The 23,087-nt window shown below is 47.6% G+C and overlaps 1 protein-coding gene across 2 annotated transcripts in view; it reads right to left on the bottom strand.

The window, feature by feature from the left end:
* XIRP1 (xin actin binding repeat containing 1) overlaps positions 1-23,087 on the bottom strand; it is a 37,442-nt gene that overhangs the window by 11,263 nt on the left and 3,092 nt on the right. The window contains exons 4-6 of one of the 2 annotated variants that reach the window (XM_063177234.1): positions 21,426-21,833; positions 20,613-20,694; positions 562-716 (exon numbers count right to left, since the gene is read on the bottom strand). In XM_063177234.1, coding sequence (XP_063033304.1) covers positions 562-716; positions 20,613-20,694; positions 21,426-21,833 — 645 coding nt within the window. Of the gene's footprint in view, positions 1-561; positions 717-12,186; positions 12,687-20,612; positions 20,695-21,425; positions 21,834-23,087 lie in introns of those variants that run through there. The other variant, XM_063177307.1, reaches the window with a different exon arrangement.

The following is a 23,087-nucleotide window of genomic DNA, read 5'->3' on the forward strand; positions in this document are numbered from 1 at the left end:
AGTTTTAATTATTATCTTTTCAGCATTTAGAAAGCATCCTTTCTGTATTCTTTCTGTATTCTTTAGTATAATATAGTTTAGTATTCTAGTATTCTATAATGTAATGTAATATCGTCAAGTAATAAATTAGCCTTCTAAAAGCATAAAATCAAATTCATCATTCCTGCCTTCATCAGGACATTCCCAGCAAATACGTTTGTGCATGGGAATGGGGATAGCATGGACACATATGTGTTACTCTGTACTGATTAATTCTTCCATGGATGTATGTGAATATAAATGTGCAAATAAAGGGGAAATCTTAATATCAGTAAACTGTACAGGCTAGTGGATGTAGGGCTGTGTGTGTAATTTAATAAGTATGTGATATATGCATGTGTTTGTACACATCTTACATTTGCAAGCAGCAAGGGGAAAATGGTCACTTTTGGGAAACCAAACGTGGTGTTTCCTCAGATGTACAGGAGCAGACACATTGTGTGTCACCCTCTGACAGCCACTTGCGGACGGGACATTGCTGGGATGCCGCTGACGGCAGGGAGGGGAGGACCCGGTCCTTACCGGCTGTGCGGGGCTGGCGCCGGCAGCAGCAGCTGTCTGCGAGAGATACAGAGCCGACAGCTCCTTCACGGAGAGTGTAGAACACCTCCCTCGTCCTTGCTGAAGTGTGAGGCTGGCGCTGCCCGATGGGTCTAAAAGCGACCGTGCCCGATCATCTGGAACAGGGACAGAGGTGTGCGGTGAGCCACGGGCAGGAGGGCAGGGCCAGCAGCTTCCCATGGGCTCTGCTGGGCTCCTGGCACTGCCCAGCAAGGTACCCCACAGCCCCCTCCCTGGTCCCCAAAACTTAACATCACACTCTTCTAGCTTGGGGAGAAAACATGGACATTCCCATCTCCTTGGTGGCTGAGGTGGATTGCTGAACCTGGATGAGAGTGACATTTGGCAGTGAGCTGATGGCCCCATTCCTGCTTCCCTAGGCAAGGCCATCACCAAACACGAGCCAGTCAGAGGACATGGAGGAGCTACACATATCCAACTTGAGCCAATTCCTACATTTTTGCTCCATGGCCACACCACTTTCCTATGGATGTGCCTCACAAGCCGATACATCCACTTATTTTTTGCCTCTCTTCTGGCGCTCATTTCAGGAGAGATGAAAAGGGTGAGACCTGCCACAGGCTGTACCAGGGAGCCCTTGGTAGAGCCTTCAAACCCTGCTCTGAATTTAGAGATCTGATATTTTGAGCTGCACCAGTTTCCATGGGGTGCCCCCTTTGAAAACCGAGTTCTTTCAGTTTTCAAAGAAAGAAGCAACTCCAAAATAGAGCCAAGAACTTTCTTTTTGCATTAATCTGCCAGGTGTGAGGATGGTTATCTCCACCTCCCATCACAGACATACACAATATATAGAACTTTACACCTCTAGGGTGCCTCTCAGCCCTCCAGGTTAGTCAGGGCTGTAATTTCTCTGTTCCCACTGTAAAAACACCAGAAGGTTCTCCTGTTCTCTGCAGGGCTTGTGCTGCTGCATTCGGATTTAGTGAGGTATTTGCAATGCTTTTGCTTTGAACAATGGGCTCTCTCTCCACAAATCCAGCTATTGCACAGGCAGGAAAGGGCTGATGTACTTTTTAATATGTGCACACTAGAAGCACTGCAGCCATTCCAGCATTCTTTGCCCTAAAACCTCAGCCCCCAGATCATGAAAACAACAAACCTAATGACTCCTCTTCTCTGTTCTCTGAATTTTAAGTACAGATTTTGGAATTTTTTCTCTAAAATACTGAAAAAAACTTACTCTGGTTTTATTTTAATTTGACAGGAAGCAACTCCATGCACTAAAAATGTGCTTCAAATTAAATACTAGTTCCTATAGGCACAAACATGCACCAAAAAGCCATGATGATAAGACCAGAGGGACCTCAATGAGTTGTCAGAGACCCTGCCAGCTGTGCTGCTGGAAGGTTCAAACCTCAAGATTTCTGTTGTCTTTTATTCCAGCTGCCCCTGCAGGTGTGCAGGCATTTTGATGCAGAACCAAGGCTAGATACATGGGGAAGCAGCAGGATGCAATACAGATTTAGCTGCTGGAGGTCACTAGGACACCAGAGGAGGAAATAGAAGGTATTTTCTTAATGTTTTTTTTTTTTTTTTTCTAAATCTCCATCTAAATATGTCACCTCTCTCCCTGATTTCTGCTATCCACAGCTTAAACACTGAGTCAAAGGGAATTATCTGTCTACAGCCACTGCAGGCAGTGTGAGGCTGGGGCAAACCTGGTGCATCCTGAGATAGGCTGTGAGTTTGCAACCACCCTCTGGTTGCACCATTTGCCCCTAGTCTGCTCAAGACACCCCAAACTGTGACTAAATCCTGGATTTTTGAGATGAACAGCATCCAGGAAATTATAGATTGGTTTGTGTTGGAAGGGACTTTGGAGAACACTTCATTCCAACCCCCCTGCCATGGGCAGGGATGCCACTCACTAAATCAGGCTGCTCTGAGCCCTGCCCAAGTGGCCTTGAACAATTCCAGGAATGGGACATCCATAACTTCTTTGGGCAACCCATTCTCACTACCCTCACAGTAAAGAATTTCTTCCTGATATCTAATCTCAATCTCTCCTCTTTTAGTCTAAAACTGTTCCCCTTTGTCCTAGGGACATCAAGAGGGTCCTTGCAGCAGGTACTGAACTGACTGCAGAAAGCTTTAGGTAATCTGAAAAAACTCCTTTTTGAGGAATTTGAAAAATCTTGTCTGGGAATGTCTTTCTTTCATCCTACATTGTTGAATTACCTACTGGAAAGGCAAAAAACAGTCCAATCAGTCTGGCAAAGAGCAAGTTTCTTCTTTGCATGGTAATGAGATTTGGCTAAGTCCTGCAGTAAGAGCAATGGGGAGAACTGGGCACAGTGAGCCTTCAAGGTAGAAAGGAAACCAAGCACACATTTTCAGCCTTTCTGTCTGGGAAAATGAACACAAGCCCTTGACTGTCTTGAAAACCACATCTAGGAGGTGGGAGCACCTCATGGCAAGGCAGGGCTGACAGAATTGTTCCTGTGTTTGAGCATTTTGGTGAGGAGTGCTTAGCAAAAGCATCCCTGTGTCCATGAGCTGGGCTGGTGGTGTTTGATGGCCTCCTCCCACCCCAGGCTGTGGGCATTACTGCTGAGATGATTTAATTTGTACTGACCTATAGGCCTGTAGGTTCACATACTGCACAAAGAAAAGCAACATGCCCCTCCAGCCATGAACAAATAGTGCAGCTGAAGGAAGATTTGCAGTTCAGGCAGAGGGAAATAGCACAATGTCAGTGTTGCCCGTTCCTTCACCCCTTAGCTTGGATGGATGATAAGCCACAGGGCTTGTTTTAATGACAGATAAAATTAGATACAAGGCTTTTGTTGAAGGCATCCCCTTATTGCTTCCTTTTTTTTTTTTTCTTCTTCCCTTCTCCTTTTTGATTTTTTTATTTCAGTGCACAGGCTGTGCACAGCCCTCTGTTTGCTTATCACTTCTCACAAAGCCTCCTGCCTTGGAGAAGAGCTGCTCCAACCCTCTGTGCCGTCTCTGCGCTTGCACAAAAATCTGGTCTCTGCCTGACGAAACAGGCTGCTGCCTCCCTCTAAATCGCTAATTATAGATAAGAGCCGAAGAAGAACGGTTCATTCTGCTAATGAGAGGGCTGATCTGTCATGTGTGCCCGGATAGTGACATCCCAGAGGCACCGAGGACACGCCAGAGCAAGGTGTGGCTCCACAGCATCCCCCGGGAGAGAGCGGGGAGCTCCCCAGCCGGAGATGCTGAAGCACAACTAAAGGTCGCTGTGCACCCAGGCTTAGGGTGATATTTATTGTGTATGAGGTGGAAGATAGTGTTGGGGAAGATGAAACAGGAAAATTTATAAATATGATTGCCTGGCAAAAGATTTTGAGAATATAGAAACTGTAAGTGAGATTGAAATGAAAGCAAGCTTTGAGATACCTCAGTTACTGAACAACTGGAAAGCAATGGTGTGACCAGCTGAAGGTGATCCCCTTTTGATAAAACTTTACCTTCTGCTTGCAGACAGGGCCAAGGCTCAGAGCAGACCCTACTAGCTTGGCAGAAGGGGCCCAAAGAGGAGTTTTTAGGGTTTAAAATGTAACACTGTATGGTAATGTAATGATTCTTATAGGCTGTATCTAAATGCTATAGGATTTGTATCTTGTAGTAGATTGGTTATGAGAATTAGAATATTCAACATAGAAGAAGATTTATTGTATTGTAACGGGAACCTCGCTCTCTTACCTTTTTTATTCCCTTACTCTCTTACCCTCTCATCCTGTCTCCCCCTCTCTTCTCTCGGGCCTGCTCTGAGCTGTGTCTGGCAGCTCCCAGCAGGCCCCTGCACCCAGGCCCTTTGCAATAAACCAAAAGTTCCAAGACCAGAAGATTTATTGTATTGTAATGGGAACCTGGCTCTCTCATCCTCTTTACCACTCTCTTTATCTCTCTCCCCCTCTCTCGGGCCTGCTCTGAGCTGTGGCTGGCAGCTCCCAGCAGGGCCCTGCACCCAGGCCCTTGGCAATAAACCCCAAGTTCCACAACCTGGCTTCAGAGATCTCTCATCTCCTTCCATCCTGACCATCCTACCCCCTGTCACTCCTACAAGCCAGCTCTGAAACCAGGGCTGGGCTCCACATTTCTGCCCTGCTGAGCAAAGGGCTCCGCTGGCGCGCTCGGCATCCGCCCCAGCGCTGAGCGCTGCATCCCGCGCCGCGCTGATTGACTGCGCCACTGGGGCCCCAGAGGTGTTAAACACGATACCTCAGGCATTAAAGCATCCCCTGTGAGCTAAAATAGGAGGAAAAGATCTCCTGAATCCCCCCTCCTCCTGTCCCACACGGCGGCTGGCACTGTGCTGCTGTCCAAATGAAGGATACAGGGAATGCTCCTCCCTGCTGGTGTTTGTCGGCAAAATGTCCTTCGTGTCACTGTCTGGCGCCGGATGAATCTGCACATTTTGTGTCAGGGGCTGCAATGTTTGGACTGCTCATAAGGAGCAGCTGTGGGTTTCTTGAGCTCTTCCCATGCACAGTGTATGTGCAGGTCGGGCTTGGTTTACAGCCTCTCTGCCCTGTAAGTCACACCCCAGGCAGGCAGGGAGGAAACTTGCAACAGGGGAAAATAATTCCTTGTATTCCTTTGTACTCACTGATATTTCTAAACACAGTAGGCAAGGCAATGGGGGAGAAAAGATTCATAAATATTCATCTGAAAGTTCACTCACTTCCTCTCCAATTATTGCCCATAAATCACTCAACTGCTTTGTCTCCTGCTGGAGATAATATTGCAGGTCTCTTGAACCAGAATCATCTTACACCTGGCAGCCAACTCCTAACAAGTGGAAAAAAATCACCAACAAAACCTCTGCCCCCTCCCTCCCCCAAGAAAACCCCATCTCAGCAGTAGCAGGGCAGCTCTGAATCACTCTATTTTCTATTTAAACCACTTTATCCAATGAACAAACAACGCTACCCACCTGTTGGTGTCCACCACCTCTGCTGCTGGCAATCCTTCACAGCCCGGCTCCCACCACCAACCCCAGTGAGCTACCGAGCGCCTGAGTCACCTATTAAAAAAGGAAGCTGCAAGCTCAGCACCAGTCCCCTGGGTCGCCTGGCCAACCACATGTCATCAGCTGTGCTCCCAAAATCAGCCACCCTGAGCAAACACAGCTGCTAAGCAAAGCCCTTTGTGCCGCCGCCGCGCGCGCCCCACGGTGCTGCGGGAGCTAGGCTTGTGTAACGGGGCCTGGGAGGAAATGGGGGCTTGCACAGGGCTTGTAAAAGTCAGGGATGGGTCTGTGGGGCAAGTTCTGCCAGGGTTCTGTCTTTTTCCATTGCTCACTGATGGGAGCAGTGCTGCAGAGAGCATCTCCTTCTGAATCCAGCATCCCCTACCCCCTGCTCAGTGTCTGCTAATTTGTTGCTCTGCAGGTCAATTTTGGGTTTGCTGTTTTGGCTGCTGGGCCTGGCCTGTCCTTGCCAAGGAGCACAGATGTGTTGTGGTTTCATGCCTTGGCAATGCCATGCCTCCAGTACCACAGGACATTTAGTGCATATCCCATGGTACGGGACCCAAACCCAGTTCTCAGGGGCCAGTAGGAGCAAAGGGACTCCTGTCCTGGAGCTTCTCAGCACTGGGGCAGTCAGGGCAGGAAAACAAGTGAAACCTCAGATTGTGAAAGCAACTTTCTATTCCAAGAGGATAGAGGTGAATTAACAAGGAAGTGTTGCTTTGTGTCTCTCTAGGCTGGTTGTTTCCTGGGAATTTGGGGCTGGTATTCCCCCCTGTCTGGGATCAGCCATGGGTTACCTCCATCACACAGTCACTACCAGCTCAGCCTCCTGACCCAGGATTGTGTGACACCCCTGTGTGACTGGACATGTCCCCACCTGCTTGTCCCTGCTGTTCATTCCAGTGAAACATTAGCACCCCACTGACCTGTCCCAAAGCTGGAAGCACATCCCTACAGATGGGGACCCCATTTCTGAGTGCCTCTGCCCTTGGAGGTGTCGGCTGCATGTGCAGAATCACATCTGTCCCATCCTCCTCCCAGTTCTCCCCAGAGAATCAATTTCCTGACCAAAGTGACTCCTAAATACCAGCACAGCTCCATGGCTGAGCTGGGGGAATTTGCACAGTTGGGTGAGCACCCATAAAAGCTGGCTGGGAAACCAGTGCTGCTGCTTAATCCAGGAGCCAGGCAGCCCATTGGGGCTGCTCAGCCAGCAGGGAAAGGTTTAAATCCCTGCCCTAACCCCTCTGCCAGCAGCCCTGGTCCACAGGGAAGCTCTGCCAGAGGGGACACATTCTGAGGGAGGTGTGGGAAGCAGGGCAGGCTCGCTGCTGCCCCAGTTTGGAGGCTGCTGAAAAGGTAAGTGGTTCTGGGAGGCTCCAGTGATGGGTGGGCAGGGAAGGGTGGTCCTGGGACAGAAAGCATTTGGGCAGGAGAGTATCTCTATCTGCTCCTCATTGTCCTCATGACACACTCATGAGGCTTAGAGAATGTTAAAATAGCACCTGTTTTTTTTCTAAAGGAAGGGGAAGAAGAGGTAGGACAAAGATGCAACAGGAAACATGGATGGGATTTTAGAATTTAGCAGAGACTGAGGACAAGTCATGCTCTAAAACACCCTGCTCACCCTCACGGGTGCTCCCCCCCTGTGATCACACTTTGTTCTCTTTTCAAACCACAGTACTTTCTCTCATTTTCAGTCCTACAAAGGACCGTGGGTGTTTGAAATTCAAGCTTTTTCTTTCTGCCATTGATCAGCCCATTATGTGCCAGAGTGGCAATTGTAAACATGTTCTTTTACATAGAATTCATGTGCTTTTTTTACATAGAATTCATGTGGTTTGGTCCAAGAGTACCTGTTACAGCTATACATTCTAGGAATTGACCTTCAAAAGTAAGTACTGAGATTTCCTCATGCTCACCTACCAACTCAGATATAAGAACAGCACTGATTAGAGCTGGATGATTAATAAAAATCATACAACCTAACGAGGCTTTTTTTTTCTGATTCCAAACTTTCATGAGCACACCTTGTCCTTTCAAATAAATTTGTCCAGCATCACTTACAATAGATCCCTGATTTGGAGGTGGGGAATTCTGCTGCTATAGAACATAAATGTAATGACTAACACATATCAAATAAATAGAAATTATTCCCTTTTGAAAGGGTTTAAGAGAGATTTTGCCCTGTTTGCAAGCCATATCTTGCAATTATTAGAGGAGCTCTGGTACACAGAATTAAAAGGTGATTTCTGGGGTGGGAAATGGGCTGAAAAGAAAAGCACCAGAAACAGAGGAAGGTGCTAGACAAAGAGGTAAAATAAAATAATGTAACTAAAGACCAACTGTGTTGAAGAGGAAATAAGATTTAAATTATCATTTCATGCTTTTAGGCATTGTCCACTAATTATAGTAAAATAATTAATGTTTTGCACACATGTAAAGTTGCATTTACAAATCTGAGAGGGTGGAAAGGGGTGAAGGAAAAAAACCAGTTATTGAGAAACATCTTGTTTCCTGCCCTTAATTTTCACAATCAGATCTCTTTGCAATTTCCAGCACCTCCAAACTGAAGGTTCATAATCTTTGGTCACTTCTGCAAATGTTTTTGGCTCTTTGGTATCAGCTGGAATGTCCTTTGCAGGAGCAGCATCATGACCCCCCAGGTAATTTAGAGAGCTTCTGACCAGAGCTGGGAAAATTTAGCCTCAGGCAGAGCTGAGTATCTGCCCCAGGGCGGCTTGGGGCTATTTCTGGGCATTGCAAAAATCCAGGAATGTGGAGGACTCTATTCTGGGCACCAAAAAATGCCAAGAAGCTCTGCTGAGAGACAGCTGCGAGTGGCATTGCTGTTTGGGGACGTGGCCTTCCCGCGTGGGCCAACTGCTGCGGGCTTGTCCTTCCTCAGGGAGGTTCCAGCATCACCCCAAGGTCTGGTACCAAGGGCCTGGGGGAGGTGGGCGCAGCCCTGACTGTGCCCTGGGCACAAATTGCCCTGTGCCCTGGGAATTGCCTCGTTCTCTGTGTCCCTCTGCTGTCACAGACGTATTTTATGAAAAATCCTTTCATTAGGATCTTTTCTCCTGAGAAGCTGAGAAGCTTCAGCTTCTCCATGTTTTGCTGACTTGGAATGTGATCTGGAGAACTGTTTACCCAGCATGTGAAATTGTTTTTACTTGATGACCAATGACAGCCACCTGTGTCAAGGCTGTGAGCAGTCACAATATTTTATCATCATTCCTTTCCTTTTCCTTTCAAGGTTTCTAATGAAATCCTTTCTTCTATTCTTTAGTATAGTTTTAATATATAATTTTCTTTTAACATAATGTATATCATAAAATAATAAATCAGCCTTTTGAAACATGGAGTCAAAATTCTCATCTCTTCTCTTGTCCTGGGACCCCTGTGAGCACTGCCACACTCTGCTGACTCGATAAAGGGTTAATCAAGGCCGAGGGATGTTTAGTGACTGTCCCCTGTGTGTCACTGCCCCTGACACATCACACATCGTGGGTCACGCCCTGCTCGTTCTCGTGCCCTCCAGTGATTCTTTATCTGCCATTCACAGAGGGGTTTTTCACTGCACTCATGACAAACACCCCTGCTCAACATCCATTTCCCCACTTCTCTGTCTCCTCTATCCCACCATCAGCACTGGTATGGAGGGGCTTGGCATGCAAGCAAAGCTGAGTTAATAGAAGAAATAACAATTGATGATTTTCCAGTGTATGTATAGCAAAGGAGAAAAGGCTGTTAGCATAGAAATAGATTAGAAAAGATACAGGAAATTTTTTGTAAGCTAGACTACCTGCATATGTAGATGTGTACATTAAATAGTAGATAAGTAGATGTGTAGATTAATAAGTAGATTCTTTATTAAATTTCTGTAAAACTTTTACTGATTATATTGATGCTAACTGCTTTGCACCAATAAATATAATAAATTATTGTGATGTATTTAATGACTTAAGATCACGCTCTTTGTTAAGAGCGTGATCTTAAGTTATTATATAATATAATGTTATTATATAAAATATAAAATATAATATAATGAAAATATAACATATAAATATAAGCATAACATATAAAATATAAAATATAATATAAAGTAATTATATAATATAAGTAGATGTGTAGATGAATAAGTAGATGCTTTAGTAAATTTCTGTAAAACTTTTACTGATGATATTGATGCTAATTGCTTTGCACCAATAAATATGTTATTGTGAAGTAGTTAATAACTTAAGATCATGCTCTTTGTTAAGAAAGAAAGCTGGACAACAAAATAAAACCTTTTTTCTTCTTAGACTCTGATCACATGTGTGCATATCATGCCCAACCCAACAGTAACACACTACTTTTATCCCTAACCCCTCTCCCAGGATCTGTTCCCTCATCATCCCAGCATCTCAGCCCCTACAGCCTGGAGTTCAGGATGGCCATCCATGACAGCAGCTCCCCTCCCTCTAAACCCCCCTTCCCCAGGAAAAGCAGCTCCCAGCTCCCACTGGAACAGCCTCAGCCTGGGGAGAGGGCTTCTTGGCATGCCACACATACCAGGCCTTTTAAGGGAAGCCCTCTCTCACCCCTGTGGAAAGATCCCTTGGGAATGTGTGTGCAGGCATCCGTGAGCATCCCCAGCCCCACGTCCTGCCTGGGATGCAGGGCCCAGCTGGGATCAGGGCTCTGCGTCTCTCAGCACCTCTCTGCCATGCCACGGTGTTTACGTGGGGGCATTGCAGGGATGCCACGTGCCCTGAGGAGCTGCAGGGCCCTGCTTTGCCTTTCTATTCCTGTCCTGGTGTTTCCATGCTGCTGGCAGCTCGGCGTTGCTGGCAGCCAAGAAAACTTAAAGCTGTTTTGGATGAAGGAGTCACACCCCAAACCAGTTTGGCAGTATTCTTTAAAGAGAAAACCCCAAACCCACTTGTAGCTACTGAGATTTCCCAGGGATTTCCGTTTGTTTCTGAGTGAGGCAAATTGCCAGTGATAATGTGGAAGAGGAGAGAAATGGTCGGCTCGGAAGTGTAGGATACCAGTAAGGCACAGTACTTCAAGGAAAGATTCCTATTACTCTCTTCAGACCCAGTCCTGAGATTTTCACCAGTGCTAAAGAAGGATTTTCTCCCTCCCTGTTACTACAGGTTTAGGGCATCCTTGCCAGGTTTCCCCCCAAAAGGAAGCTTTTGTACCCTGTAAAATACTGAGTCTATTCAAGGGCTGAAAAAAACTTTTGCAAGATGTTCCTACAAATTTCCACCCATGCTGAATCCCTTAATTGCAACTAGTGAATAATTTACCACTTTGCCTGAACAAGAGTGTGGATTTTTAATATTTTGCCTCTTCTCACAAAATGATACCTGTATCTGAGGCATAGGGAAAGGAAGACAACTCCACCTTTCTTTCCCTAAATCCATTTTTTCTAACAAAAGTCTGAAGATACTTCATGGTTGGTTTTTTTTTTTTTGATCCAAAGATTGGAGACCTGGAGGGAACTGGGGAAAGCTACAGAATTTCTCTGAAAATCACAGAATTACTGTTTACAAAATCACAGTTTTACACTGAATTACTGAGTTTCTGTTATTCTCACAGCCATCATCTGGACAATAATCTCAGAAAGAAATATTCGCCATTGATGAATACATGAGCTGAAAAAAATACAACTTTCAGCTGAGGTCAGGCCCTTTCCATGGTGACTGAGGGGCATCCCCAGGGCTGGACCTGAAGTCCTGGCTCTCCTGGTGACCCCGAGACAGCCCTTAGAGCCAAAAGGCAGATGGATGATCAGGTGGGAGGCACACATATGCACACACAGGGGCACATTTCTGCTCCACCTTAGAGTGACACAGCTTTTTGGAGTGTCCTTCCACAAATGTGAGCACAAACAGGGAGTGAGGTATGGCCACATTAGTGCTGCTGACCCCCTCCTGAAGCCCTTTGTTTGGTTTAGGGACACAAACACATTTTTCCACCCTCTCTGGAGACAGAGATTGAAGAAAGAAGGAAAGAAATTTCCCCCCTTAACTAATCCTCCCTATCTCCTGTTCTCCAGGGATGTAAGATGAAGCAAAGCTCATTTCCTTCTGAACACTTCACATTTTGCTTCCTACCTACTACCAGCCCTGAGCAGGATTTGGGTCTGCAAGGTGTCCCCTTCACCTCCAGCATCTGGATCCCATACAGATTCTTTCCCCTGTTTGTGCTCAAGGTGATCATAAATAACAGTATTTTTGTCTGGGAGAGAGTAGACACTAAGATCTGTCCCCATGAATTTAAGCTTCAAAGCTGAGATTTTCAGTATTTTAAGAAATTTTTTCAGCATTTATAAGAAAAGCACACAGTTACAATGCTCTGTTTCTGTCTAGAACACACCCAGGTGCCCTAAACCATGGTCATGAACCAAACCAAAGCCACCCTACATGGAGCACACCTGCAGCACAGAGCAGGATTTACCAAAATCCAGGCCAGCAGAATAAAATCCAGGCTTTCCATGAGCTCCAACACCACTTTCATAGCATGAAGCACTAAGCATCCTCCTTTCCCCTGCTTTTTAGGATCAGTCTGAGGTTCATATTCATGCAACACTTCACCCCATTCTAATCTACCCCACGATTACTTACAGGGAGGTCTCTGCAGTCCCAGCAGCTGAGTGGTGTCTCAGACAGCCCCAGTGGAAATTCTGTGTGAAGCCCAGGGCCAGGCAGAGCCCTTTGTGTATCCCAAAAGGAGCCCAGCTCCACACTCCACACCCTCAGTCCTGTTCACTGCCTCCCAGTGGTCTCTGGCAGCTGGTTTTATCTCGGGGAGCTGGGCTATGTTGAGAGGATGAACTACTCGGGCTATTTTTAGGGAACAGTGAAATGGCTCTTCCACCAGGCTGAGTCAATCATGAGTCCCAGCAATTCTGAGCAGGGGTTTGGGAAAGGCAGGGGCCCTGGCTTATTTTCAGAATTTATTCATTCAAAATACCCCTGGTGTAACCTGGTAGGAGATGGGGATGCAGCCAGGCAGTGCTGCAATGGGGACGAGGCATTTCCCTGACTCACTGTCATGTCCTCAGGCTGTGATCCTCACAGCCAGGCCCCCTGCCGCCTCTGGCCACAGCCAAAGTTTGAAGAGAAATGCTGGGAAGGTGAGAGGTATTACATACAATTTCTGGTTCCCTGTTTCCTCATCAGTTCCAGCATTGTAGAAGCAAGAATGAAAAAAAATTTCTTTGGGAAAGTGACTAAAGAAGGGCAACCATTCTACCTGCTTTATGGTAAGCTGGGAATTGCTCCTGTTGTAGGGACACAGGTGGCTGCTCTGGGAAGTGTTTGGAGAGGGATAATAATAATAAAAGCACTCAGACCTGGAGGACTCTTGATGCCCTCAAAGTCCAGCTGGGCAAAGGGTACTATTTTAGCTTGTGATGCTGCCTGGCCAAGCTGATTCACAAATACAAACATAACCAAACACTCTGGGGGTGGTTTTCAGAGCCCAGCTTTAGCAGGCTGAGATACAATCTGACTGATGTACCCAGTAATATTGAATCAGGCCCAGCTGTTCTCTCCTTGGTTTGCTTTTCTGACACCTTTAGAGAGTTTATGTTTGAGAACATCGCCCCATGGCAATGGAAGATGTGGGTTGGCTGTGCCAGTGCCACAAGGCCCCATCACCTGAGATAAAATATCCATGCTCTTTGTTGCAAAGGGCCAAGCAACTGATACTGATTTTCCACTTTCACAGAATCCCAGAGTGGTTTGGGTTGGAAGGGACATTAAAAATCACCCAGTTCCCAACCCCTTGCCATGGACAGAGACTCCTTCCACTAGACCACGTTGCTCAAGGCCCCATCCAACCTGGCCATGAGCGCTTCCAGGGATGGGGCATCTACAACTTCTTGGGCAACCCATTTCAATGCCTCACTACCCTCTGAGTAAAGGCTTTTCCCCCATAACATCTAATATTAATCTCTCCTCTTTTCATTTTAAATAATTCCCCCTTGTCCTCTCACTATGCCCCACATAAAAAGTTCCTTTCTCTCATTTTAGAAGCCCATTTTAAGCACTGAGAGGTTTAAGGCTTTTCATGCACTTCTCCTGAGTAGTTCTGTTGGACTTTTCCTTTTCCAGGGCTGTTTGGAGGGGCTGCTGCCCCTCTCTTTTCTGTGGGTCTGCAGGTATCAGGAGGGAACACCACACATCACCCAGACTGCAACTCAGCATGAGGCGTGGTTTCCTTGCCAATATCATGTGGCATCACCTCCATCACAACCTGTCCAGCTGTGGATGAACATCTGTATTCATGAGGCTCCTGGAAGGGCCCAGCTCCTGTCTGCCATTGCCCAGTTTCTTTCACCATCCTGCAGGGCCATGAGCCGCTGTTCCCCTCTGTCTGTGCCTCTGGAGATCATCACCCCTCCTTCTGAAGTGGTCTCTGCATTCTTTGTTGCTTCCCTCCATAATGAGGGTCAGAAAAGGAGCTGCCAGGAGGGTCATAGCAGGTTCTGGATGGCCAGCCAGGTTTTGGGGCAGAGGGCTGGGGATGGCAGGGGCTGTCAGCAAGCACACACCTGCTCAGGTAGCACCAAGCGGGTGGCAGTGGTGCCTGCAAACACAGCAGCACAGTGGGAGCTGAGATATCTTGTATTGCACTAATACAACAACATATATATATATGTATATAGTATAGATATAGATATATAGATATGTATAATATATGTGTATATATATATATATATATAAAATAACAGCCCCGGGATACATGGATTTTACAATATCTTATTTATTCCATGTGCATGGAGGGACATGAATGCAGGAGGCAAATGGCAGAGCAGATCAGCTCAGTCAGCAGCTGGCAGTGGGTGTTTGTGTGCCATGGGCTGCCTGTGCCTGGCAGGAGCACACAGGGGGTGTGTGTGTGTGTGTATTTGTGTGGAGTTCTGTTCTCATCTGCCACATCTGTGTGTTGTTTCTGCACACAAGGCTGGCTGTCACACTCCTGCTGTCCCTCTCCATCCCCAGGTGAAGGACCTGCTCTGCTCTGGGCTGTCACCTCCATGTGTGTCCCCTCAGTGCCCCTGCAGCGCTGAGAGATCTGAGCTACCTGGCAGCTCTGCACAGCTCCTGGGGAAAGGGTTTGGTCCTCCTGTCTAAAAGACAGCAACTAATTAGAAGGCAGGAAATGAGAAAAAATAATTCACAGAGGCACTGGGGTGTTCTGAGAGGCACAGAGAGTGTGAGGGGAGAGATGAGCAGCCCCAGGGTCTGGAGCAGAGGGCAGCCCTGAGCCCTTGGCCATGGGGTGGATCCTGCTGGAAGCCCAGGGAAGAGGGCATGAGGGTCTCAGCAAGGAAAAGGCTCTTTAGGTTAGATTGAGTGAAAGCAGAGCCTGGGGCTTGCAGGAAAAGCCAATTAGGAGGCACAGGCCTGTCTGCTTTGATTGTTGGCACATCTCAGCCAGGCTGAGCAGCAGAGGCTGATCCCTCCCCTGCCCTCCAGGAATCCCTGGGAACTACTGTGTGCTCCCATGGCAGCCTCCCCAAAAAATGCCTATGATCCCAGCTCCCCTAATGGGTCACAGGGGCTGAGAGAGGTGACAGGGATGGGTGGCATGTCCTGCTGCCCCTCCTTTCTGTGATGGGGCACAAGATGGATCTCGTGCTTGAACCCCAAGTTTCCCTCCTGCCTGAGTTGCAGAGGCACAAAGCAGCGAGGGCTGGACATATTGGCCATTTACATGAGCCCTGACATTCAGCTCCAGCTTGTTGTGCCCATGAAAAGCAGCTGCTGGAAGGGAAATGAGCTTTTAAGGATTATTTTGATTGTACCAGCCTCTATCATGGCAAGTGTCGGAGCTTCCTAAAACTCTGGCGTGAGCAGAGCCTTTTATCTTAAATCAGCATTTCCCCTGCCTTTCAGGGAGCATTTCAGACCTTTCCAGTTCACTGGCCATGTTCTCCCGAGCCCATCTGCTGAGCAGCACGGTGCAGAGGGCAGAATGAGGGCTGCAGAGCCCCGGGTCAGTCACCGTGACAGGGAGGACGGCACTGCTGGGACGTGGAGCCCGCAGCATCCTTGAGGAGCCCGCAGCATCCTTGAGGAGCCCAGAGCATCCTTGTGGAGCCCGCAGCATCCTTGTGGAGCCCGCAGCATCCTTGTGGAGCCCGCAGCATCCTTGTGGAGCCCGGAGCATCCTTACAGAGCCCGGAGAATCCCTGTGGAGCCCCGAACATCCTTGTGGTGCCCGGAGCATCCTTGAGGAGCCCAGAGCATCCTTGTGGAGCCCGGAGCATCCTTGTGGAACCCGCAGCATCCCTGTGGAGCCCGCAGCACCCTTGTGGAGCCCGGAGCATCCTTACAGAGCCCGGAGAATCCTTGTGGAGCCCCGACCATCCTTGTGGTGCCCGGAGCATCCTTGAGGAGCCCAGAGCATCCTTGTGGAGCCCGGAGCATCCCTGCAGAGCCCAGAGCATCCCTGCGAGGCCCGGAGCATCCTTACGGAGCCCGGAGCATCCTTGCGGAGCCCAGAGTGTCCTCGCATAGGCCGCAGCATCCTTAAGGAGCCCGGAGCATCCTTGCGGGGCCCGGGCTTGGGATGGAGGAGAGCCGGTGCCGCTGTCGCTAGATGGCACCGCACCCCCTCGCAGGGAACGAGCGGGGCTGCAGCCAGCAGGGGATGGAGCCTCCCCGTTTGGGAGCTGGGGTTGTTTAGCCTGGAGGAGAGAAGGCTTAGAGGTGACCTGAAGGAATTCAGGACATTCCTCTGGCTGTCCTGGATTGCCAGGACCCCTGCCAGGGGGCTCAGAGATGCTGGCACAGAGCCCAAGATGCCCCTGTGAGTTTGATTACAACCCATGGAGCAAGTTGCCAACCTTATATGAAGATCTGCAAGCCACAAAAGTATAAGTAGAATAATAATTAGTTTATCACAGGGCGAAAAAATAGATTTTTGGGGTTTTTGGAATGGGGGTTCAGGGGGCAAGATGGAGGAATCTGGGCATGTCCAGCCTTTCTCCTTCTTCTTCTTGGCCTCCATCTTCTGCTGTGATGTTGGCACTTTTGGATTGGTTTAGAGTAGAAGCTCACTGTCTAACATAGGTGATGGGTATTGGAAAATAATTGTGAATATTGTACATGTAGTTTTTAGTATAAAAAGATAACACTGCCTGGAAGCAGGCAGAGTGTTTCTGTCTGACCTGCTGAGCAGATCTCTGCAGGCCAGGAGAAAGAATTTTATAGATAAAAAACAATAAACAACCTTGAGACTGAGAACTGAGGAGTTCTGACTCCTTCTTCGACCACTGGGCTGGGAAAAGAGACTTTTTAACTTATCTTGGGGTCACTCTGACCAGCAGAGTCCTGAGGGTGACCTTATTGCTCTCTACAACTTCCTGAATGGAGGTTGTAGACAAGTGGGGTTGGTCTCTTCCATGAGGCAGCACTGACAGAACCAGAGCGCACAGCCTCCAGCTATGGCAGGGAAGGTACAGGTTGGATATTAGGAAGAAATTGTTCACCGAAAGAATAATAAAGTACTGGAATGCTCTTCCCAGGCAGGTCGTACAATCACCATCTCTGGATGTGTTTAAAAAAAAGACTGGGCATGGCACTTGGTGCTAGTTGAGGTGTTAGGGCATAGGTTGGACTCGATGATCTCAGATGTCTCTTCCAACCTCATCATTCTGTGATTCTGTGATTCTGTCAAGCAAACCCTTGAACCAAACCCGAGTCTCCCTGCCTGCAGTATGGGGATCCCACTGTTTCCTGCCCTCTCCTTCACCTCCTCTCCTTGCTTTGAAAGTTCCCCTTGTGCAGAGGTCGAAATGAACATAGAATAGAATAGAATAGAATAGAATAGAATAGAATAGAATAGAATAGAATAGAATAGAATAGAATAGAATAGAATAGAATAGAATAGAATAGAATAGAATAGAATAGAATAGAAAGGGGGAGGATGGGTTTGCAGGTGGGTTTGAGGCTGCCTGGATGCTCTGTAATTTGCAGTCACCTCAGGCTCCTGTTTCATCTTTGCACTGAGGTAACATCCCTGTGGGCCCTTCAGCTGGAAGCCCTGGATAATGGAGCAGTGTTAATACACACACACACTCAAACCTGTGTGCATGTCACTCTTCCCTCTTTCTTGGCCACAATTCCCTCTCTCTGATTGCCAAATTTCATCTAGAAGTTGTTGATTTTTAAATCCAGAGTACTCAGAAGATTCCACCTGCAATAAATTTGCTGGTGCCTTCTCCTTTTGAATATTAAAGGACTCAAGCTTTCAACTATTTCCCTTTGGGAAAAATGGTTCCTTGATTTGCCATCTTCCTTCCTAGGAAGAATTTTGTTCTGCTGTGCAAGTCTGCCAGCGCTCAGTTTAATCTCATTACTGCAGACTACAGCCACTTGGACCTCTTTAATCAGTGACTTGGTGACGTCCTTGGTGGCAGCTTCCTCCAGATCATCTGATATCACCAGCGTGACCAGGGGCACACAGCCCAGCTGGTTTGGCTGCCTGGGAATGTACTTTTCTAAGGGGTATAAAAGCCATCCCCTGGAGCAATGAATGCTCAGGCCTGCAGCAGTGTTTCAGGTGTGACTGTGCTGTGCCTGGAAAGAGATGCAGCCAGTGGTGCTTAGACTTATTGTGCAGTTATTCAGCTCCACACTGACGTGTGTTTGCTGATAAACCCAAGTCAGCAGAGCTGTCTTGAACACTGCCAAGCTCTATATCAGACATCCTAGCCCCTGAGAACTTTGGTCTGTGCTTAGCTTGTGTTATTGTGTGGCTTCAAACCACTTGGCACTGCTTTCCCCATCCCAAGTTGGGGCTGTCCCCTTGTGTTCCAGATTACAAGGCAAGATGTATCCTATGACCGTCTGTATGGCAGTTGTCTTTTGTCAAGTGGGCAATTTTCCTTATTTCTTCCACAATCACTCCTCCCTTGGGAGGGGACATCTGCTGATAACAGCTATTGAATGTCACTGCATGACTGATAAGAACTACAGCATCCCATGGGGAGATGTGAGCCCAGAGGGAGGAGCCAAGCATTCCTACCTGGATTTAATCTGGAGATTCTGGAATACCAGCACGACTTCTCCACTGGATTCCCCAGAGGAACAGCAGCTGCCTCTCCTTCCACTGGATCTTCAGAGGAAGAATCCATCCTTCTCTACAGGATCCCTGCTCCAGCAGAACCACCCCTGACACTGCAGGAGGGCTGAGCCACAATTCCAATGGGACTGCTGCCAACACCCTGACCCACAGGGTGTCAGGATGGGTTCTGACTCTGTCAGTATTGTTCTAGTGTACTGCATTGGTTATTTTATCCTTTTATTTTTTTCCCTAGTAAAGAACTGTTATTTCCTGCTCCCATATTTTTTGCCTGAGAGCCCCTTAATTTAAAGTTTATAGCAATTTGGAGGGGTGGGGAGGGTTTACATTCTCCATTTCAGGGGAGGCTCCTGCCTTCCTTAGCTGACTCCTGTCTTTCCAAACTGAGACTCCTCCTCACCCCTCAGGAAGGGCAGTGGGGCTGCCCCTGTGGGGGATGAGGAGGATCCCATGGAAGATCTCCCTGGTCACTGCTGGAGCTTGTGGAGCACCAACACCTCCCTGGCTCCATGGGAATGACAGAGCACAGCACAGGTACAGCCTTGGATGTGTCTGGTCCCTGAGAGATTTGGGACAGCTGGCTCCTGGACTTTTTTAGGAAGCATTACAGCTCCTGTCTCGAAACAAATCCAGCACCCACCTCAGCGGGAGCTGTGGCATTCCCAGCTCCCTGGATGGAATTGCCTCCCCAGAAGGACCTCACACACAAAGCCCTTCCAATGAAGCCATGGCTATTACAAGGCCTTTGAGTCAGGGGCTGGGGAGTGGTGTAAGGCTCTAAGATAGGCCATGATTCACCCCTGGCCAGCCAGGGAAAAGACATTCCTGGTGCTGGAAAAGGCACACAAAACTGTGATAGTGTTGAGCTAGATAGTCTGGTGACATCATGTGCTCTGATACTAAAAAAAAAATCCCAGCAATGCTGTGGAAACCCAGCAATGCTGAGGAAAACTCCATCATTTGTGTGCTCCTGTAAGAGACTGCTTTTCCCATGCAGCTGGGTAATTAAATACAGGGTCTCAAATCCAGGCAGTGTGTGATCCTTTCCCCCCTCTTGTGTGAAAGGCAAGAAAGAAATGGAAAGAAAAAAGAACAAATCGTAAATACATGGTCTAAGGGGACCCTGGATCAAGGGCCAAAAATCCTGGGATGGCCCAGAGGTCTCTAATCCAGTCATTATGGGATTTTTTGGAGACCTGTTTTTTTTTTTTTTTTTTCATGATGGGATTTTTTGGAGACCTGTTTTTTTCAGCACCAAGTTAAACAGCAGACTTTGGTAAAATTCTGCTCTTTCCCATGCAAAGCTTGGATTTTTCACTCTTGACAAATGCCTCTTGCCTTGAAATATCCCTGACCTGCTTTAGTCCTGATGATATCATAACATTAGGGATCACTTACATGCCCTATCTTAAGCCAAGGATGACTCTCTCTCATACATCACTGCTGCCAAATTCAAAAAGGAGCCCGGCCAAGGCTCCTTAGTTAGGTACAAAGGGACCTCTCCCTCTTCCTCTCCTCAAGGCTTGAGGTGCAGGGACATATTACTCCTCCCAAACTAAACATGGATGTATTTCTTCCTTGGTATTTAATAGCAGCTATTTTTAACTGCTGGGATAACAGCACAGGGGGAGCCAGCATGGCTCTGTGGACTCATCACTGGCCCAGATCCCGGCTGTGCTGGGATTTGCCAGCTCTGTGTGGTGGGACTGATCAGGGCTGCAGCCAAGGGCTTGTCTGCTCCCTGTGCTCCCTATCCTTGGCCCCATTCTTGAGTGTCCAGCCCTGGCAGGACCCCACGTCCCCAGGCAGCATCGCCTGCTCCGTGTCTGCTGTGGGGTTCTGTGGGAAACACAGCTCCGTGTAAGGACCAAGCAGAGCCTTCCCAGCTGCATCTCTAGAGGTGGAAACAGGGTAGCAGTGATGCCTGGAAACCAAAATAAATCCAACTCACAGCTCCTGCCCGTGGCTGAGTCATCAGCTGCATCCGGCACCGCGGAGATGATCCCCTGCCTGTCCCGGGACTCCTTCCCTTCCTGTGTGGGAGCAACAGCGGGGAAACAGGTAAATTCCCAGAAATAGAGGAGAAGAACTGCACAAAGACTCCGTGAGGGGAAAGTGACACCACCTGACTTTCCAGAGACAAAGGTGGCTTTTTTTTTTTCCCCTGCAGGACCCAGCCTTGGCTTTGCTGTTCTAAGGGCTGTGCTTCACAGTTTTTTGATGCTCTGCCTCATTTCCAGAGCTAAGTGGCATGGGCCTGTCTTTGATTTCTGAGACAAGATTATCCATCCATTTCCTTTACCAGCTCCCACAATGATTTTTGTGCCTCAAACCCAGTAGTGATGGGAGTTGCCCTTTGCTGCTCTCCCAGTGAAGGACCAGTCCCTCGTGTGGGCTGATACCATACAGCAAAGAGATGAACAAGATAATTTCTGATAGAGTCTCATCCCTAATTAATATTCCAGATGATATCAACATGGTTGATAGACTTTCCCATGTTTTCTGGGTGTAGATCTCTCTCCAGGCTGCTCATTCCTACCAACCCCTTCCAGGAAGTGGATCACCATGAGGAACAGTTTGTTAACATCTGACCCCTGCCCCTGGTGCCATCAAATCACCCAGGGCTAGATGGCACTAGAAATAAACATCCACATGGAAACCTGGGCATAGGGGGCCACATCAGTGGGTGATGAAACACCACCAGGAAATCCAGGATATATAAGGATAAAATGCATTTCCAGAGCTTTTTGAATCACCTACTGACCTTTGTGGCAGACTTCTTCCCTGGGGTGGTGGCAGGGCTCCATCGTGCCTTCCTCTGGATGCTCTGGAGAGGGGAAGGGAAGGCTGGGTCTCTGTGGGCTTTGCTCTCCAGGCTCAGGGGCTGGACTGTGGTCAGGATGCTGGTGAGATCAGCCTCCCTCTTCCTCACAGGGCCTTTGGGAGATGGAGCCTCCAGTGGGGCACAGGGTGAGCTCCTACAGTGTGGGGTGGTTTTAGGGGTGTCACAGCTGGTCAGGAGCCCTCTGAAATTCCTTGCTGGAATCTTAGGGATGGGAGCACCCTCCATGGGCTTGCTTGGGCACATGGCACAGGGATGGCTTCGAGGTAAGGTACAGTTTTTCCCCACTGGAGTGGCATTGCTCTGTGATGCACATCTTGCTTCCATGAGCTAAAAAAAAACCGCAAAAAACCAAACCCAAAATATCAAAATAAATTGTTATATAATTTCAATAATAAACCATGTGAAATATTTATTTCCTGCTCTTCTACTTCAAGCATCACATCTGTTGATTTCTGGAATGAAAGAGTATCCCACCACTTTCTATGTACTCTGAAATAAACATTGTTGAAGGGCACAATAGCTTGTTTTTTTCACTTTTGTTTCAGGTGAGCCCTTCTGACTTGTCCATGAACATGCAAGAAAGCCTTGGAGTCAAAAATATATGGCCAGTGGTTGTCTCTTCTCTTGGATCATTGCTTTATTCCCATCTCCACCCTCCTAGTCTATGAAATTGTGTTTTTAAACAGGAGAAAATCCCTCTCTCTATCATTTAATAAGAAATCTCCAGTTTCTTCTTAAAAACTTGGACTCAAAATAAAAAAAATCATATTATGCCTTTTGTTTAATTAGGTGGAATTCATTTTTCTGTGGTCAGTGGGAATCAACCCCATTTTTAGCACAAAAGCTAGATAAAGTCCAGAATATCTGGCTTCTGGTGTGTTATCTTTTTTATTCCGGGTTGTAAGGGGCCCCTTATCACAAATCAGGGTCAAATGAGCAAACACAGAGCTGAGAACTGCAGATTATGCCAGTGAGTTTGCAATCAAAATGTGAGGAACACTGGCAGGTGGGAGGTTGTCCCTTGGCCATGATGTGAGAACAGCAGTCACAGCTTCTGGCTGGGGGGAATTCCATCTAAGATCCTGAACTGCAGACCCTTAAATGCAAAATCTACCCATGAACTTGGTGTCAAAGTCCAATTACAGTAAATAAACACCAAGAAAGTGCTAGAATGGTGGAGAAGAATGGCAGAAATGACACTAACACCTAATCTGAGATGCAGAGGGCAACATCAATAAACCTCCAGCTGGTGATGGAGGAGGGCAGAGATGTCCCAGAGTCATCCCTGCCAGCCCAGAGTGGCTCTCTGGGTGCATTCATGACATTCAAGCCAGCACTAAATCCTCTGCCGGGTCTTTCACTTCTTGATTGTCTTCTCTACCTCCACAATTTTTTTCACTCTACAGCAACCTGAATATCATACATGAAATTTCCATCCTGGAGCATCATATGTGTGCCAATTCCTCTGTATATACTAAGAGGCAATTGGGTCTGACCTGTTCTGGGGTTTCTCAGAACAGCACTGGTTATTGCAGAAAATTCTGGGGTTTTGTTTGTCTCTCATTGCCAAGAACTGCAGCT

The sequence above is a fragment of the Melospiza melodia genome, chromosome 1 (genome assembly GCF_035770615.1).
Source record: "Melospiza melodia melodia isolate bMelMel2 chromosome 1, bMelMel2.pri, whole genome shotgun sequence".
In the NCBI taxonomy this organism is placed as follows: Eukaryota; Metazoa; Chordata; class Aves; order Passeriformes; family Passerellidae; genus Melospiza; species Melospiza melodia.